The sequence below is a fragment of the Propithecus coquereli genome, unplaced genomic scaffold, assembly GCF_000956105.1.
Source record: "Propithecus coquereli isolate 6110/MARCELLA unplaced genomic scaffold, Pcoq_1.0 Scaffold5, whole genome shotgun sequence".
NCBI lineage: Eukaryota > Metazoa > Chordata > Mammalia > Primates > Indriidae > Propithecus > Propithecus coquereli.
In genome coordinates, this window is record NW_012150840.1 from 13704695 (window position 1) to 13724124 (window position 19430).

Genomic DNA, 19430 nt, shown 5'->3' on the forward strand with positions numbered 1-19430 from the left:
ACACGGAACACTTGGATACCAGTGGGGCTCCACAATGGCTACTGCCACCACCCACATCACACAGCTGCTCAGGGGCCTGAGAACTCACCCTCACACCTGGCCTACTGCTCCCACAATTAGCTTCTGAGTAAGCCACCTGCAGGCCCAGGAATTGGCCCTCCAGGACCCACTAACAGCAGTGCTTGCATAAGCTCTCTAGGGCCTAAAGACAAGGACACTGAGCCCACTGCTGCCACCACTGTGGCTTGAAGACTGGCTCAGCTGGTATCCAAGTCCCCAGCAAAACTTCACCACAGCCTCAACTAATAACAGTACCCTAAGTCACCAACGAATTCAGATACCTCTGACCCTGTGTACTGCCAAGAAAATCATACAGATTACACTACTGCAGACACTCAAAATGAAAGCCAAAGTGTCCTACTCAACCAACAACATATATACATATTCAGGAAAATATTCTCCCTTATGATAGCAATTTCAAAACGTTGGAATAGATGACTGCTACACCATATGTGCAGATGTCAATGGAAGGACATACGAAACATGAAAAAGTAAGGAAATATGAAACCACCAAAGGACCACAATAACTGTCCAGCAATAGATCCCAGTCAAAAAGAATTGCTTGAAATTCCAGATAAAGAATTCAAAATGTTAAGTTTAAAGAAGCTCGATGAGATGCAAGAGAAACCTGTAATCCAATACAAAGAAATCATAAAATCAATTCAGGATATGAATGAATAATTTACCAAGGACATAGATATCTTTAAAAAAAACAAAACAGAAATTATGGAGCTGAAAAATTCATTAAAGGAAATACAAAATACATTCAAAAGCTTCATGATAGACTTGAACAAACAGAAGAAAGAATCTCAGAACTTGAAGAAAGGTCTTTTGAAATAATCCAGTTAGACAAAAATAAGAAAAAAGAATTAAAAAGAACAAACAAAGACTTTGAGACATCTGAGACTACATAAAGCGACTGCACTTACAAATTATTGGTATTCCTGAGGGAGGAATCGAGATCAAAAAGTTTAGCAAATCTATTTAAGGAAATAATTGATGAACACTTCTGAAGTCTAGTAAGAGAGTTAGATATTCAGATACAGGAGGCCCAGCCATGTCAAGGCAAATACATTGCAAAAAGGACTTCACCATGGCTTCTTAGAATCAGAATGTTGAAAGTCAAAATAAAAGAATTTTAAAATTAATGAGAAAAGCATGTAGTCACCTATAAAGTAAACCCATCAGACTAACAGATATCCCAGTAGAAGCTTTACAGACTGAAAGAAAATGGGATGGAATTTTCCAAGTGCTGAAAGAAAAATCTGTTAGCCAAGTATTTTATCTCCTGCCAGAATAAGTTTCATAAATGAAGGAGAAATAAAATTTTTCCCAGACAAGCAACTGCTGCAGGAATTTGTCACCTCTAGACCAGTCGTACAGGAAATGCTCAAAGGGCTCTTAAACATGGAAATGAAAGGTTGATATTCACCATCACAAAAACACACAAAAATATAAAACTTACAGGTCTCAGAAAACAGTATGGAGATTACTCAAAGAACTAAAAGTAGACCTACCATTTGATCCAGCAATCCCACTACTGGGTATCTACCCAATGGAAAAGAAGTTGTTATATCAAACAGACACCTGCACCTGAATGTTTATTGTAGCACAATTCACAATTACAAAGATATAGTATCAACCTCAGTGCCCATCACCACTTACTCACAGACACACACCCCATGGAGTGATACTCAGCCATAAAAAGGAATGGAACAATGTCTTTTTCAGCAACTTGGATGGAACTGGAGACCATTATCCTAAGTCAAGTATCTTAGGAACGGAAAAACAAACAATACATGTTCTCACTTATAAGTGGGAGTAAATGATGGGTATATGTGTCATAAAGTGAGATAATGGACATTGGAAACTAAGAAGGGGGAGGGAGGGAAGGGAGTGAGGGCTAAAATATTACTTATGGGGTACAAATGTACACTATTCTGGTGACAGGTACACCAAGAGCCCTGACATCAACATTAATACAATTCATCCATGTAACAAAAAACACTTGTGTCCCCTAAATCTACTGAAATAAAACAACAACAACAACAACAAACAAAAAACCCGCACAGGTTTAGTAAAGCAATCACAGAAAGAGAAAGAGAAAGCAATCCAATGGCAACACAACAAAATTTTGTCAAACCAAAAAGACAAAAAGACTAAAAAAGAGAGAAAGAAAGAACTTATAAAACAACTAGGAAACAATTAATACTATGATAGGAAAAAAGCTCCTATCAATAATAACCTTAAACACAAATGGATTTAATGCTCTAAGGGAAAGATACAGATTGGCGGAATGGAAAAAATACATGATCCAATTATATGCTGCTTACAAGAAACTCACCTTACCTGTAGAGATAGATATAGACTGAACGTAAAGGAGTCAAGTGGAAAAGATATTCCACACAAATGGAAATCAAAAGTGAGCAAGCGTAGCTATACTTATATTAGATAAAACAGACCTTAAATCAAAAACAATGTAAAAAGATAAGGAAGGTCAGTATATAAGGATAAAGGGATCAATTTAGCAAGATGATACAACAATCCTAAATATATATTATATACCCAACATCAGAGCACCCAGATTCACAAAACAAATATTACTAGACCTATAGAGAGATAAACAGCAATATGATCATAGTGGGGGACTTTAAAACCCCCTCAAAGCAGCACACAGTTTGGCAAGACAGAAAATCAACAAAGAAACATTAGATAAATTTGACTTTAGATAAAATGCACTTAGCAGGACATTTCACCTAAAAACTACAGAATATACATTCTTTTCATCAGCATATGAAACATTCTTCAAGGTAGACTAAATGTTAGGTCACAAAAGACGTCTTAACAAACTTTTAAAAATCAAAATCATGTCAATACATTTTCAGACCAGACTGAAATAATGCTAGAAATCAATATGAAGGGGAACTTCAGAAACTATATAAATATGTGGAAATTAAGCAACATCTCCTGAATAATCACTGGGTAAACAAAGAAAATAAGACAGAAATTTAAAATTTTTAAAAAATGAATGAAAATGGAAACACAACATACCAAAACTGGTGGGATAAAGAAAAAGCACTGTCAGGAAGGACGTTTATAGCATTAAATGCCAACATCATAAAAGTAGAAAGATCACAAATTAATAACCTACCATCACACCTCAAGGAACTAGAAAAATAAGAACCAAACCCAAAGTTAGCAGAAGAAAACAAATAACAAACATCAGAGCAGAACTAAATGAAATAGAGACCAACAGACAATACAAAGGATCAATGAAATTAAAAGTTGGTTCTTTGAAAAGAGAAAATTGATAAACCACTAGCTAGACTAACCAAGAAAAGAAGAGACAACATCTAAATAAACAAAACTGAAAAGAAAAAGAAGACGTTGCAACTGATAATACAGAAACACAAAAGCTCCTCACAGACTCTTATGAACAACTATATGCTCACAATCTAGAAAGCCTAGAGGAAATGGATAAATTTCTGGAAACATACGACCTCCTGAGATTGCTTCAGGAAGAAATTGAATTCCTGAACAGACCATTAGCAACTAGGGATATTGAATCAGTTATAAAAATAATATTCTGACAACAAAAAGCCCATTGCTGGGCGTGGTGCTCATGCCCATAATCCCAGCACTTTGGGAGGCCAGGAGTTTGAGACCAACTTGGACAACATAGAGAGACCTCCATCTCTACAAAAAGAAAAAAGAAAAAAACTAGGCAGGCGTTGTGGTGCACACCTGTAGTCTCAGCTACTTAGGAGGCTGAGATGGGAGGATCACTTGAGCCCAGGAGTCCGAGGCTGCAGTGAACTATCAATACACCACTGTACTATAGCCTGGATGACAGAGCAAAAATCCATCTCTAAGAAAAAAAAAAAAAAGAAAAATCAAAAAGCCCAGGACCAGATGGATTCACAGCCAAATTATACCAAACATACAAAGAAGAACTAAAACCATTCCTCCTACAACTTTTCCCAAAAATTCAAGGAACAATTCTCCCTCACTTATTCTATGAGGCCAGTATCACCCTGATACCAAAGCAGACAAGGATGCAACAAAAAGAGAAAACTACAGACCAATATCCCTAATGAACATAGATGCAAAAATCCTCAACAAAATCGTAGCAAATCAAATCCAACAGCACATCAAAAGCATGATGCACCATGATTAAGTTGGATTTATACCAGGGATGCAATGATGGTTCAACATATGCAAATAAACAAATGTGATACATCACATAAACAGAATTGAAGACAAAAACATAGGATCATCTCCATAAATGCAGAAAAGGCATTTGATAAAATTCAGGATCCCTTCATGATAAAAATCCTCACAGGCCGGACGTGGTGGCTAACACCTGTAATCCTGCACTCTGGGAGGCCAAGGTGGGTGGATCGCTCAAGGTGTTCGAGACCAGCCTGAGCAAGAGCGAGACCCCGCCCCTACTAAAAATAGAAAGAAATTGGCCAAACAACTAAAAATAGAAAAAATTAGCTCGGCATGGTGGCACATGCCTGTAGTCCCAGCTACCTGGGAGGCTGAGGCAGGAGGATCGCTTGAGCCCAGGAGTTTGAGGTTGCTCTCAGCTAGGCTGAAGCCACAGCACTCTAGCCCGGGAGACAGAGTAAGATTCCGTCTCAAAAAAAAAAAAAAAAAATCCTCCAAAAACCAGGCATAGAAGGAGCATACTTCAAAACATTTAAGGCCATAGAAAACAAACCCACAGCCAACATCATGCTTAATGAAGAAAAGTTGACAGCATTCCCCCTAAGAACTGTGACAAGGATGCCCACTTTCACTACTCTAATTCAATATAGTACTGGAAGTCCTTGTCATAGCAATCAGGGAGGGGAAAAAAAGGAATCCAAGTTGGAAAAGAGGAAGTCAAATTATCCCTGATCTCTGATATGATCTTTTATCTAGAAAACCTTAAAGACATATAGAAATTAGTAGCATTTCTATACACCCATAATGATCTAGCTGAAAAAAATATAAAAGACATAGGAATAAATTTAATCAAGGAGCTGAAAGATCTGTACAAGGAAAACTACAAAACACTGATGAGAGAAATTCTAGATTACAAAAACAAATGGAAAAACATGCCATGCTTATGGATCAGTAGAATTAATATTATTAAAATGACAATATTGGCCGGGCGTGGTGGCTCACGCCTGTAATCCTAGCACTCTGGGAGGCTGAGGCGGGCGGATTGCTCAAGGTCAGGAGTTCGAGACCAGCCTGAGCAAGAGCGAGACCCCGTCTCTACAAAAAATAGAAAGAAATTATCTGGACAACTAAAAACATACAGAAAAAATTAGCCAGGCGTGCTGGAGCATGCCTGTAGTCCCAGCTACTCGGGAGGCTGAGACAGAAGGATTGCTTGAGCCCAGGAGTTTGAGGTTGCTGTGAGCTAGGCTGACGCCATGGCACTCACTCTAGCCAGGGCAACAGAGTGAGACTCTGTCTCAAAAAAAAAAAAAAAAAAATGACAATATTGCCCAAAGCAATGTACAGGTTCAATGACATCCTTATCAAAATACCAACATCATTTTTTGCAGAATTAGAAAAAAATTTCTGAAGTTCACATGGAACTGAAAAGGAGCCTGAATAGCCAAATTAATCTTGAGAAAAAGCAACAAAGCTGAAAGCATCACATTTCCTGACTTCGAATTATACTACAAGACTATAGTAACCAAACAGCATGGTACTGATAGAAAAATAGGCACATAGATTAATGGAATAGAATAGAGAACCCAGATATAAAGCCTCATACTTACAGCCAATTCATCTTTGACAATGTTGAAAAGAATATATGTTGGCGAAATGACACTCCTTTTAATAATGATGCTGGGAAAATTGGATTGCCATATGCATAAGAATGAAACTGGACTCCTGTTTCTCACCATATACAAAAATCAGCTCAAAATGGATTAAAGCTTTGAATGTAAGACCTGAAACTAAAAATACTAGAAGAAAATCTAAGGAAAACTCTTCTGGACATTCCTTTAGGCAAAGAATTCATGACTAAGACCTCAAAAGCACAGGCAACAAAATAAAAATTAGACAAATGGGATTTAAATTAAACTATAAAGCTTCTGCACAGCAAAAGAAATAATCAACAGAGTGAACAGATAGCCTGTATAATGGAATAAAGTATTTGCAAACTGTACTTCTGATAGGGGACTAATATTCAGAATTCACGAGGGATTCAAACAACAACAACAACAACAACAAAATTGGCCAGGCACAGTGGCTCGTACCTGTAATTCAGCAGTTCAGGAGGTCAAGGCAGGAAGATTGCTTGAGACCAGGAATTTGAGACCAGTCTGGGCAGCATGTAAGAGCCTGTCTCTATGTAAAAAAAAGTTAAAGAACCTTAGCTGAGTGTGGTGGCACATGCCTGCAGCCCCAAGTCCTTGGAAGGCAGAGGTGGGAGGATTGCTTAATCCCAGGAGTTTGAGGTTACAGTGAACTATGATCATGGCACTGCACTCCAGCCTGGGCAAAAGAGTTAGACCCTTATCTCTAAGATAATAATAATAATAATAATAACGACAAGTAAAAAGTGGGCTAAGGATATCAACATTTTTCAAAAGAAGATAAACAAGTGGCCAAAAAGCACATGAAAAAATGTTCACCAGCACTAATCATCAGAGAAATACAAATTAAAACTACAATGAGATATCTTATACCAATTACAATGGCTATAATTAAAAAGACAAAAAATAACAGACTTTGGCAAGGATGCTGAGAAAAGGGAACTCTTACACACTGTTGGTGAGAATATAAATTAGTGCAACAGTATATGGAAAACAGTATGCAGATTTCTCAAAGAATTAAAAATAGAACTACCATGTGATCCAGCAATCCCACTACTGGATATCTACACAAAGGAAAACAAACAATACGTAAAAAAAGATATCTGCACTTGTATGTTTATTGCAGCACTATTCACATTACCAAAGATATGGCATCAACCTAAGTATCCATCAGTAGGATTGGATAAAGAAAATGTGGCATATATATAATGGAATACTATTCAGCCATAAAAAAGAATGAAATCACGTGTTTTGCAACAACATATATGGAACTGGAGGCCATTATCTTAAGTGAAACAACTCAGACACAGAAAGACAAATACGCATGTTCTCATTTGTAAGTGGGAGCTAAATAATGTGGACACATGGAAGCAGAGTGTGGAACGATGGTTAATGGAGACTCAGAGGGGCAGTGGGAGTGAGAAGGGGATGGGTATGGGAGGTGGCTTGGTGGGTGCAATGTGCATTGCTCCAGTGATGGATGCACTGAAGGCTCTGACTTCACCACAATGCAACATATCAATGCAGCAGAATTGCGCCTACATTAAAACCTCACGAGTAGTGACAAATAAAAAATTTTAAAAAGCTTTGTCCATCTTGTTGTGTATATCAATACTTCATTCCTTCTTAGGGACAAACAATATTCCATTGTAAGGACTTCCCACATTCTTTATACATTCACCTGTGGATGGGATATTTGGGTTGTTTCCTGCCAGGGGATTTATGAATAAAGCTACTATGAATACTTTTGTACAAGTCATTGTGTGGACATATGTTTTCATTTTTCTTGGGTACATACACATGAGTGGTGTTGCAGGGTCAATTGTTAATTCTGTATAGAATACGTTGAGGAACTGCCAGCTTTCCAAAGCAGCCATGCCATTTTCTTCTTCCACCAACAGTTTATGAGGGATCCAATTTCTTCGCATCCTCACCTAACACATCTTTTTCATTATAGCCACCATAGTGGCTGTCAAGTGGTATCTCATTGTGCTTTTCATTTTCATTTCTCTAATGGCTAATTACATTGACCATCTTTTCCTGTGTTTATTGGCCACTTTTATATCTTCTTTGTTGAAACGTCTATTGAGTTCCTTTCCTTATTTTTACTTGAGTTGTCTTTTTATTGAATTGCAAAAGTTCTTTATATGCTTCAGATACCTGTTCTTTATTCAATATATGCTTTGCAAATATTTTCTTCCATTCTGTGGGTTATGTTTTCACTTTCTGGATGGTATCATTTGCATAAAAGTTTACAATTCTGATGTAATCCAGATTTATTCTTTCTTTTGTTGCTTATGCCTTTGATGTCATATGTAAAAAACCATTTCTTAATCCAGGTCACAAATATTTGTTCCTATGTTTTCTTTTAAGAGTTTCATAGTTTTAGCTCTTATATTGAGACTTACGATCAGTGAGCATTATAATTTAATATTTTTCCAATAAACATCTTTTTAAACAGTTTTAACATGAATTGAAGTGAAAAATGAGCAAATTATCTGGAGAATTTGGAACAAATAAATCCTTTGAAAACCAATCTCTGTCATTAAGATGTTACATACTACCTTTGTGTTTTAGTGTATTTTTCTACATACCAATCCAACTTGAACCCCATAGTTGGGAAGCTTTTACATATGAAATGTTACATATGTTACATATGAAAACTGAGACCCAGAGAGAGATGGAAAGGCTTGATCTTCCCTGAAGATAAGGCTCAGATGGCCAGGTAACATGCAGCTGCTGCCACCTGCAGATACCGGGATACTGAAGTCAGAGCCAGGGCTCTGCCATTTGTTAGTGGCTACTAATAAATTTGTTTGTTAGCTACTAAAAGTTACCTGGAGCTCAGTGTCCTCCTCCATAACATGGTAACAGGAGTACAGCCCTTCAATGACGAAATGATATATGCAAAGCTTTTGGGCTATAACAGGTGCACAATAAGCAGTAGCTATTCTAATAGTAGCCTTTACTATGGAATTTCTGGTTCGGCATCCCTGCAGATGCCTGCACCTACAACGCTGTATGGTCATTTCCCAAAGATTGCCCTTCTTCCAGGAGGGTCCGGAGTTCTCAAAACTCTGCCTGTGATCTCCCACTTCTGTCCACTTGTAGAGCCAGGTCCGGATGGTTCGAACAGCATTTTTCAGGCAAATGAGAGTGGTGTGGGGCAGAGAAGAGTCCTCGGGCAGGTTGGGCACCACACCCAGAACTGCTGGACGCCCCTGTGCGCCCCGCCCCGGGCCAGGAGAAGAGCCTAGTTCCTTTTGCTTAGAATCTGAGTCCAGGCCATCGGTCCAAGGGTCTAAAGCGCCCAGACCGCCTCTCCCGCCGGCTCAGCCACCGACCGCTCCCAGCGCCAGGGGACGCCAGATCCCCTCAGGCCTCTTGGGCGCGCTCTCCACGACCTTCCACCGGCCTGAGGATTAGGCTGACCCGCTCCCGATCCGCGATGACGGCCACGCTGATTCTGGAGCCCGCGGGCCGCTGCTGCTGGGACGAGCCGGTGCGCATCGTCGTGCGCGGCCTGGCCCCCGAGCAGCCGGTCACGCTGCGCGCGTCCCTGCGCGACGAGACGGGCGCGCTCTTCCGGGCCCACGCGCGCTACCGCGCCGACGCCGCCGGCCAGCTGGACCTGGCGCGCGCGCCCGCGCTGGGCGGCAGCTTCGCGGGGCTCCAGCCCATGGGGCTGCTCTGGGCCCTGGAGCCCGAGAAGCCGTTGGTGCGGTGGTGAAGCGCGACGTGCGGACGCCCTTCGCCGTGGAGCTGCAGGTGCTGGACGGCCACTGGCCCGAGGCTGGGCAGCTGCTGGGCCGGGCGGTGCACGAGCGCGACTTCCTGCCGCCCGGGGTGCGGCGGGAGCCGGTGCGCGCGGGCCGGGTGCGCGCCACGCTCTTCCTGCCGCCAGGTGAGCCATTGCTGCCCTAATTGTGCCTGGTTTCCTTTGATGTTTCTCAGGTGGCAGTGCCCCTGACCCCTCTACCTTCCCTGTCTCCCTCAAACTTTCTGAGGAGTCCTTAGAGATCAGTGATCACTGGAAAAGCGCCGGCGACTTTTCCAGTCATGGCGCTGTTAACGTCTAGCTAGATGTGAGGGTCAACAGCAGCAGCATTACTGGAAGCTCATTAGAAAAGCAGAATGTCAGACCTTGCCTCAGACCTGCTGGATTAAAATCTGAATTTTGGCAAGATCCCGGGGCGATTTGTGCGCCCATTAAAGTTTGAAAACAGCTGCTCTAGAACAATGATTCACCCAAAGTGGACTAATTATATTTGGCATCACCAGGGAACTTAGAGATGCAACACTTGGGTCCCACTCAGACCTATGCAGTCCGAAACGGTGGGGGTGGAGGTAGCAATGTGAGTTTTAACCAGCCTTTCATGGTTAGGTGATTCTGAGGCACGCTGAAGTTTGAGAACCACTGTCTAGAAAAAGGAGCTTGAAAAAAAACTGTGTTCATGGAGATATGTTCTCACATAATTGGCCAATTGTGCGTGTTCCTTTTAATTGTTCAAGTGTTGACAGAAGGTAGCAGTTTAGGCCTGGCTCAGTGGCTCATACCTGTAATCCTAGCACTTTGGGAGGCAAGAGGGTTGCTTGAAGCCAGGACTTCGAGACCAGCCTGGGCAACATAGTGAGACTCCCATCTCTACAAAAAATAGAAAAATTAACCGGGCGTGGTGCTGCATACCTGTAGCCCCACCTACTTGGGAGGCTGAGACTGGAGGAACCCTTGAGCCCAGGAGTTTGAGGCTGCAGTGAGATACGATGATGCCACTGCATGCTAGCCTGGGTGACAGAGCAAGACTCTGTCTCAAAAAAAAAAAAAAAAGTAGCAGTTAAGGGCCAAGAATGACTATATTTATTTGCTATACAATAAAGCTTCCTTTTGCCAGTTTCAGTGACGCTAATATTGCTCTGGAAAATGGAAGAAAAGTTGCAAAATCCAAAAAGTGTTTTTTTCATAAACAACCTTAAAATAGTCACATATTTAGATAGTAACAAGAAAAAATCAACAGTACAAAGGGGCATATAATAAAAGGTCTCTCTGTCATATGAAACCTCTACTTGACCTTCTCGGGGGCAGATGCATTTCCTTCCAGTTTTTACTCTTCCATAATCCCATATCTCAGTTAGAACACTCTATTTTTAAACTTGAGTGTTTTCTAGGGATTCTGGAATAGTTAATTAATTCCTGGATTCACAGCCATTGTCTGATTTTCCAGTCTTTTTTTCCCTATGCTCTCCTGATTGTAACTTATAATCAAATTAGGTTATTCTCATTCTCCTCAGTACTGGAGAGACCCACTTCTCTAACCAGAGCTCCCTTTCATCTTGCAATCAGTTCTTGTTTAGTTAACCCATGCCCTGGATATTCAGTGAGCTCCTGCAAGCCATTGATTTTTAGTTTCCCTTTTAAAAACTGATGAAATGCCTTTGACGTGGCAGTTCTACATCCAGGACTCTCTCTTGAGCAAGTGCACAAGTACACAAGTCTGTTTTGCAGCAGTACTTGTAATATTGAAAAATTGAAGACAATCTAAATGTCTATGAGAGAATGGAATTATGTTATATACACACTTTCAAATTTGCCACTGTTAAAAATGAGGTAAATCTGTATGTACTGACTCTGGGAGGCTGAGGTGGGAGGATCGCTTGAGCCCAGGAGTTTGAGGTTGCTGTGAGCGAGGCTGATGCCATGTCACTCTAACCTTGGCGACAGAGCAAGACTCTGTCTCAAAAAAAAAAATGGATATCTTTAAAATGGATATCTTTATAACCTCAGAGCAAGGAAGGATTTCTTACATAAGACTCAGCACCAACTATAAAGGTAATAAAAAACTTTAGTGAAACAAAGAATAAGGGAGACAAAGTTAATAGATAAGCAACAGAAGATGTTTACAATACATACAACAGAATATTATCAGAACATAAAAAAGAAAACTGCAAGTCAGTAAGAAAGATGTAATACAACTCTGTAGAAAACAAAGGATATAAAAAGTAAATTTTTTTAAAAAAGCTAAAAAGAATGCCAATAAACATAGGAAAAGATTCTCAACTCAGTGATCATAGGAATATACTTTAAAACTATTGTGGAATACCTTCTCACCCCCATCAAAAAGGCAAACACATTTTTTAAAAACCTGATTGTCGAAGTGTGGGTGAAGATGTAGTAAAACAATACAGTCCACAGTTCTGGTGGCAGTGTAAGTTAGTAAAGCAACTTTGGGGAACAATTTGGCAGTTCTTACTAAAATTTGAAATGTACATATTATAAGTGTCACTTCTATATATAGTCCTAGAAAAACACTCATACCTAGGTTTACAGGATGTTTATACCAGTACTGTATGTAAATTGCAACAACTTTAATGATCATCAAAAACAAACAAATTGTGGTATATTCATCAACACATTATCCATGCTGCAGATGGATTTTTCCCTTATGTAGAAAGAAAAAAATAATTACCTGGGTCCTTGTTACTTAAGATTTCACTGTAATTATAGAGATCTGGGAATTTGTGACAGCATGAGTGGATGAAATGTGGATTCAGTTTGACCATTTTGACAGCGATCTTGAAAATCATTAGGCTTGATATAGAATGTCAAGCCATCGTTTGAGAATTTGGAGTTCTTTTCCAGATGCTTCCAAGAAGACCAAAGATGACTTTTGATATTACAATACATGGAAGCCAAGTCAATCAGAATTCTGAGTTGCATGCAGACTCTGGGTTACTTAAATAGGAAAATAATTGATTGCAAGGCCATTGGTTTAGGAACACAATTGACCAGAACACTGGGGAGCCAGGATGAGAAAAGTGAGAGGATCCAAGGGAGACTGGACAGTAGAAACACCAGCCAAGGTCAGGGCACCCATGCCAACACTGGACTTCACTAAAGCTGGATCCTTGGGGCTGCAGTGGACTCAGTGCCAACAACTGCTGCCCTGAGTAAATTCTAAACCGTCCTTACCTCTCTTTATTACTCACCAGGTGTCCAGAATACCAGGTGCAATGGCCCAATGGCTGAGTCTGTGTCATGAGGAGAGAGAGGGAGGATGTCCCCACCTTGGCTTCTTTGATGAAAGGTAGAGCTCTGGGTCCCACTAATACAATATATAACAAGGCATTCTTTCAACATACGAAAGTTTGGAAGCCTTTTGTAGTAGAAGATAACAAATTTTAAAAATATAGGAAAGGAGATTTGGATGCTAAGCAATCCCACACTAGCCCCTCAAATAAGAGTCAGATTCCAAAAATAGTTTGAGGACTAGATCTGTGTTTTGTTTCTTCCCAAGAACCTGGGCCCTTTCCTGCGATTGTGGACATGTTTGGAGTTGGAGGTGGCCTCTTGGAGTACTGAGCTAGTCTGCTGGCTGGGAAGGGTTTTGCTGTGATGGCTCTGGCTTATTACAACTATGAAGACCTCCCCAAGGGCATGGAGAACCTCCACCTGGAGTACTTTGAAGAAGCTGTGAACTACCTGTGCAATCACCCTCAGGTTAGAGTTTCTTTTAGACTTTTGGTTTAGACAGCAGGTTTCAAAATATTGTTGGTGCAAAAGTAACTGTGGTTTTGGACCATGAATTTTAAATCATTATAACTAGGCCCCAACACATCTTTATTAATCAAAATAGGAATCATTACAATCAACACATTTTTGCCAATGAGAAATAAGTTTGTTTATTCCTGTAGCATAAAAATCCATGCTTGGGAATTCTATGAACTCTTGGAAAGCATTTTCCCTGCAAAAAGTTGTCAAGATGCTTGAAGAAGTGGTAGTGAGTTGGTGAGAGGTCAGGTGAGAGGTCAGGTTCATGAGGCAAAATTTCGTAGCCCAATCTGTTCAGCTTTTGAAGCACTGGTTGTGCAACTTGCCATTGGGCGTTGTCATGAAGAAGAATTGGGCCCTTTCTGTTGACCAATGCTGGCTGCCAGCATTGTAGTTTTTGGTGCATCTCATCAATTTGCTGAGCATACTTCTCAGATGTAATGGTTTCGGTGGAATTCAGAAAGCTGTAGTTGATCAGAGCAGCAGCAGACCACCAAACAGTGACCATGGCCTTTATTGGTGCAAGTTTGGCTTGGAAGTGCTTTGAAACTTCTTCTCAGTCCAACCACTGAGCTGGTCATTGCTAATTGTTGTATAAAATCCACTTTTCATCACACGTCACAATCCAAGAAGTGGTTCATGTTGCGTACAAGAGGAGAAGACGACACTTCAAAACGATGTTTTTTTTTATTGTGGTTGCTTTTCGGTCAGCTCATGAGGCACCCACTTACTGAGCTTTTTCACCTTTCCAATTTATTTCAAATGCTGAATGACCATACAATGGTCGATGTTGAGTTCTTCAGCAAGTTCTCATGTAGTCGTAAGAGGATCAGCTTCAGTGGTTCCTCTCAATTGGTTGTTGTCAACTTCCGATGGCTGGCGACTGTGCTCCTCGTCTTCAAGGCTTTCGTCTCCTTGCAAAACTTCTTGAACCACTACTGCACTGTGTGGTTATTAGCTGTTCCTGGGCCAAATGGGTTGTTGATGTTGTGAGTTGTCTCCGCTGCTTTACAACCCATTTTGAACTCGAATAAGAAAATTGCTCAAATTTGCTTTTTGCCTAATATCATTTCCATAGTCTGAAATAAATATAAAATAAACAGCAAATAATAAGTTATTAGCAAAAAACATAAAGTGAGAAATGCATATTAAAACGATGTATAAGATAGCCACATTTATTTAAGAATGTATTCCAGTATCAAATGGCGAATTTCAACAATGCGAAAACCTCAGTTACTTTTGCACCAACATAATATCTCTCCTAGCCAAGGTTAGATTAATTTTCAACTCAGTTGTCTGCGGATGTTCTGTGGCAAAATCAAATATTTAGTCTCTTCCAAATTCACAGAGAAAAGTAAATATCTCAGCTGGGAGATAGCTCAGAGGGCACAGAGTCAATCAGTCAGCTTGCTATTTGAATCCCAGGTAGGGTGAGTGAACATTCTGGTTTGCCCAGGACTGAGAGGTTTCTTGGGATACAGGTCTTTTTGTACTAAGACCAGGATAGTCCCAGGTAAACCAGGAAGGTTGGTCACCTAGCAGCATCATTGCTTTGTGGCGATGTGAGCTTGTCTCCAACCTCCAGGTTTGTTGTGAGAGTTAAATAACACTTGTGAAGCTCTTGAAGTGGGACCTGACATTTAAAGGTAAACTCATTCATTCATGCAGTAAACACTAGAGGATCTAGGCACAGGAGTGCAGAGATGGGAAAGACAAGGTTTGTGTCCACATGGAGCTTAGAGTACTGGCTGGGGACAGAGGAGGGAGGGCTCGGTAAAACATAATTTCAAAATTCAAAGTGCTCAGCCTGGGCAACATAGCAAGACCCTGTCTCTAAAATAAAATTTTAAAAATTAGCCAGGCATGGTAGCACGCACCTATAGTTCCAGGAATTTAGGAGGCTGAGAGGCAGGAGGATCCCTTGAACCCATGAGTTCGAGGCTGCAGGAAGCTATGATCAGGCCATTGCACTCCAGCCTGGGCCACAGACACCCCGTCTCTAGAAAAAAAATCAAAGTGCTAACAGGAAAATTAACAGAATACCAACTAAGAATAGTGAAAATCAAAATGGATGGGACTAGATAGCTTAGGAAGCCCCTCATTTAGCAAAGACTGAAATGTTGCCTATTAGTAGTGGATAGTAGTAGTGTTATTAGTTATCTGTGAGATAATTCTAGCTATTAAAATTTTTAAATCTTTTGGTACCTGCTGTACCACTTATGTGTTAAGAAACAAAAATATTAGTTCATTAAATATGAAATGTCCAATTTCGAATCAAAAGTTTAGTTTTTTTATATCTCAAACAAGAAGCAGTACAATTAATCAAATCAATTAGTCAAAGTATGCACCTAAACTATCAGCGCAGTTTTGCCATCTTAACGGTAGCTTGTTTATGCCAGCAGCAGCGAGGAAGCCTGGAAAGCGAGTGGCTTTAAAATCACGAAAGGAGTTTTCCACAGCTTGTTAAGAATTGAATATTTTTCCTTGCAAGAAGTAGTCCAAAGCCTGGAAGAAGTAGTAGTCAGTTGCTGCAAGGTCCGGTGAATACAGTGGATGACAGAGAGTTTCCAAGTCCAGCCTCTCTAATTTGAGCAGCGTTGTTTGTGCAACATGTGGTAGAGCAGTCAAGCAGTCAAGCATCATCTTGCAAGACGATTGGCCTGTCTATTGACCAATCTCAGCTGCTTCATCACAAGCATCCTCATCATTTCATCCAACTGGTTGCAGAAGACATCCGCTGTAATCAACTGACCAGGTTTCATGAAGCTGTAGTGGATAATACCAGCACTGGACCACCAAACAGACACCATTAGCTTTTTTGGATCAATATTTGGTTTTGGACTGTGTTTCGGCACTTCATCTTCATCCAACCATTGTGCCAAATGCATGCTAGTGTCAAAAAGAATCCATTTTTCATCACACATAACAATATGGGGTAGAAATGGTTCACCTTTATGTCATGGCAGCAAAGAAAAGCAAGCTTCAAGACGATTTCTCTTTGGATGCTCATATAATTCATGCAGTACCCATCTATTCAGTTTCTCTGTCTTGGAATCCTTGAAACTGATTTGTTTCAAATAGTCCAATATTGTTGGACCAGTAACATCAAACGTTGCTGCTAATTCCCCCATAGGTTGAGATGGATTGGCTTCCACTACAGCTTTGAGGTCATCATTATCCACCTTCGTCCGAGGTCGCCCATGTGTGTCATTTTCAAGATTAAACTCACCAGAAAAGAACTTCTCAAACCATTGATGTACTGTGTGTTCATTAGCCACATCCTTTCCAAACACTTCGTTGATATTTCAAGCTGTCAGCATAGCATTGGTTCCACAACGGAACTCATATTCGAAAATAACATGAATTTTTGACTTATGCATGATTTCACAAAAATTGTTTTAAAAAAAAATTTGAAAGATAATCACAAGCCAAACCGAGCATTTGAAAGACCGAGGATGTACCTTCACAATAAAAATAAAATAAGAAGTGTCAAAGTAAAATGTCAGAGATACCAACTGTCAAACTTAGTACTTAAGGAACTTGGACATTTCATAATTAATAACCTAATAAATATACATGCAAATTAATGATTTAGAGGCTGCCAAGTAGACTAACATTGATACTAGGGCTTTTTTCATATATTTTTCATTATGATTTTATACTGCATACATATACTGTGTCTACTCATTAACTGTGTAATTACCTCAAATGTTCATTGAAAAAATAACTATTAATTTCCGGAAGAAAAATTTTTATTGAAGTACAGGCCTTCTCTTCCTCAATACTTACATACAAATGGAGCACTACTTAGGTTCAACTTAAACTTCACATTACCATGAACTTATGTGAGTAAAGAACTCACTGAAGTGTAAAGGCACCAGAGACTTAACATAAAACATTTTTCGGATTTGTTTGAGTGCTTCTTATTGACAAGCATCATGATAAGTGCTTTACATTTGGTTTCTCATTTGATCTTCACGTTGACTCTGTAGCACACGGATTGGTCTCATTTTACTGCTGAGGAAACAGCTTTATAGAGGCTTAATGACTTTTTTAAAGCTAGGATATTGCTAGAGCCCAGTTTCAGGCTCAGGTTCACCTGACTTCCAAGGGTGGACACGACTCACCATGCTACACTGTCCGTTGTCTCATTCTTCTTCTTGTGCCCCTGTTCCTTTCCCAGGTAAAGGGTCCAGGAGTCGGGCTGCTTGGAATTTCCAAAGGGGGTGAACTCTGCCTTTCCATGGCCTCTTTCCTGAAGGGCATCACGGCTGCTGTCATAATCAATGGCTCTGTGGCCAATGTCGGGGGAGCCTTACACTACAAGGGCAACACCTTGCCCCCTGTGGGCGTTAACAAAAATCGAATGAAGGTGACCAAAGATGGTTTTGAAGACATTGTGGATGTCCTGAACAGCCCTTTGGAAGGACCTGACCAGAAGAGCTTCATTCCTGTGGAAAGAGCTGAGAGCACCTTCCTGTTCCTTGTAGGTCAGGATGACCACAACTGGAAGAGTGAGTTCTATGCTCAAGAGGCCTCCAAACGCTTAGAGGCCCATGGGAGAGAAAAGCCCCAGATCATCTGTTACCCAGGGGCAGGGCACTATATTGAGCCTCCTTACTTCCCCTTGTGCCGGGCTTCCCTGCACACCTTGGTGGGCGGTCCTGTCATCTGGGGAGGGGAGCCCAGGGCTCATGCCATGGCCCAGCTGGATGCTTGGGAGCAACTCCAGACTTTCTTCCACAAACACTTGGGTGGTAAAGAGGGGACAGTCACAGCAAAACTGTAATTTTTATTTGATTGTGTGGCATCTCTGATGCTAACCTCTCCCAGGAACAGCTTCCACAGTTGGTGTGTGTATGTATATTCCTTTTTTCTTTTTAATAACTACTTAGAGTTTTTCCCCCTTCACTGTTAAAATGAAGTTACCAGTGAGAATGAGTTTTTAAGATTGTTATAAACTGTAGACTTTATTAGTTTGGGAGGGGAGTGACTCTGCAGAAAACATAAGAGGTGGAAAAAGCATACCTCTTGCTATCTCATAACACATAACTGCCAAGGCTTTAGCTCTGAAAGGAAAAATGTGTCACACCAATTAACAGTGCTTGGTACATAATGGGAGATCACAAATTATTGCTGAATGACCGATTACCTACTATGGAGGAAAGGCATATAGTATCAAAAATATATCAGATTGGTCTCTCCTTTATAAATGGAAGTTAACATCTTAGCTATAGACTGATTACTAGTTAGATATAAAACTACTAAAAATTTTCAAAACAAATACATTTTTAGTTCTTAGATATCTTCTGCTTGGATGAATAAGGATTCTCTTAGTATTAATAAATTTTATCTTCCTTTTTATACATATAGACCCCTGTGATTTGGTTGTTTCAAAAGCTGATAAAACATTTTTTAGATGAATTATGTGATTTAAACCATCATAAATGTGAAAATAAGGCCAGGCGCGGTGGCTCACGCCTGTAATCCTAGCACTCTGGAGGCTGAGGCGGGTGGATCACTCGAGGTCAAGAGTTCGAGACCAGCCTCAGCAAGAGTGAGACCCCGTCTCTACTAAAAATAGAAAGAAATTACCCAGACAACTAAAAGTATACAGAAAAAATTAGCTGGGCATGGTGGTCCATGCCTGTAGTCCCAGCTACTTGGGAGGCTGAGGGAGGAGGATCGCTTGAGCCCAGGAGTTTGAGGTTGCTGTGAGATAGGCTGACGTAATGGCACTCTAGCCTGGGCAACAGAGTAAGACTCTGTCTCAAAACAAAAAAAAAATTAATGTGAATATAAATGAGAATTTAATATATGTACATTTGAGCTGGACATGGTAGCTTGCACCTGTAGTCCCAGTTACTCAGAAGACTGAGTCAAGGGGACCCAGAGTTCAACTCCAGCCTGGACAACATAGTGAAACTACGTCTCTAAAAAATGAATGTATGTTTATAACAGTTGGTACAAATAGTTGCACAGGAAGCTTAATTTATCAT

At 40.4% G+C, this 19430-nt stretch overlaps 1 protein-coding gene across 1 annotated transcript; it reads left to right on the forward strand.

Moving 5' to 3' along the window:
- The first annotated feature begins 9195 nt into the window (after positions 1 to 9195).
- Positions 9196 to 18364, forward strand: LOC105819935 (acyl-coenzyme A thioesterase 1-like). Its single transcript, XM_012656303.1, is given in 4 exon segments — positions 9196 to 9607; positions 9610 to 9789; positions 13178 to 13380; positions 17615 to 18364. Coding segments are annotated over 4 exon segments (1263 nt in total). The 5' UTR covers positions 9196 to 9333; the 3' UTR covers positions 18221 to 18364.
- Positions 18365 to 19430: the final 1066 nt, after the last annotated feature.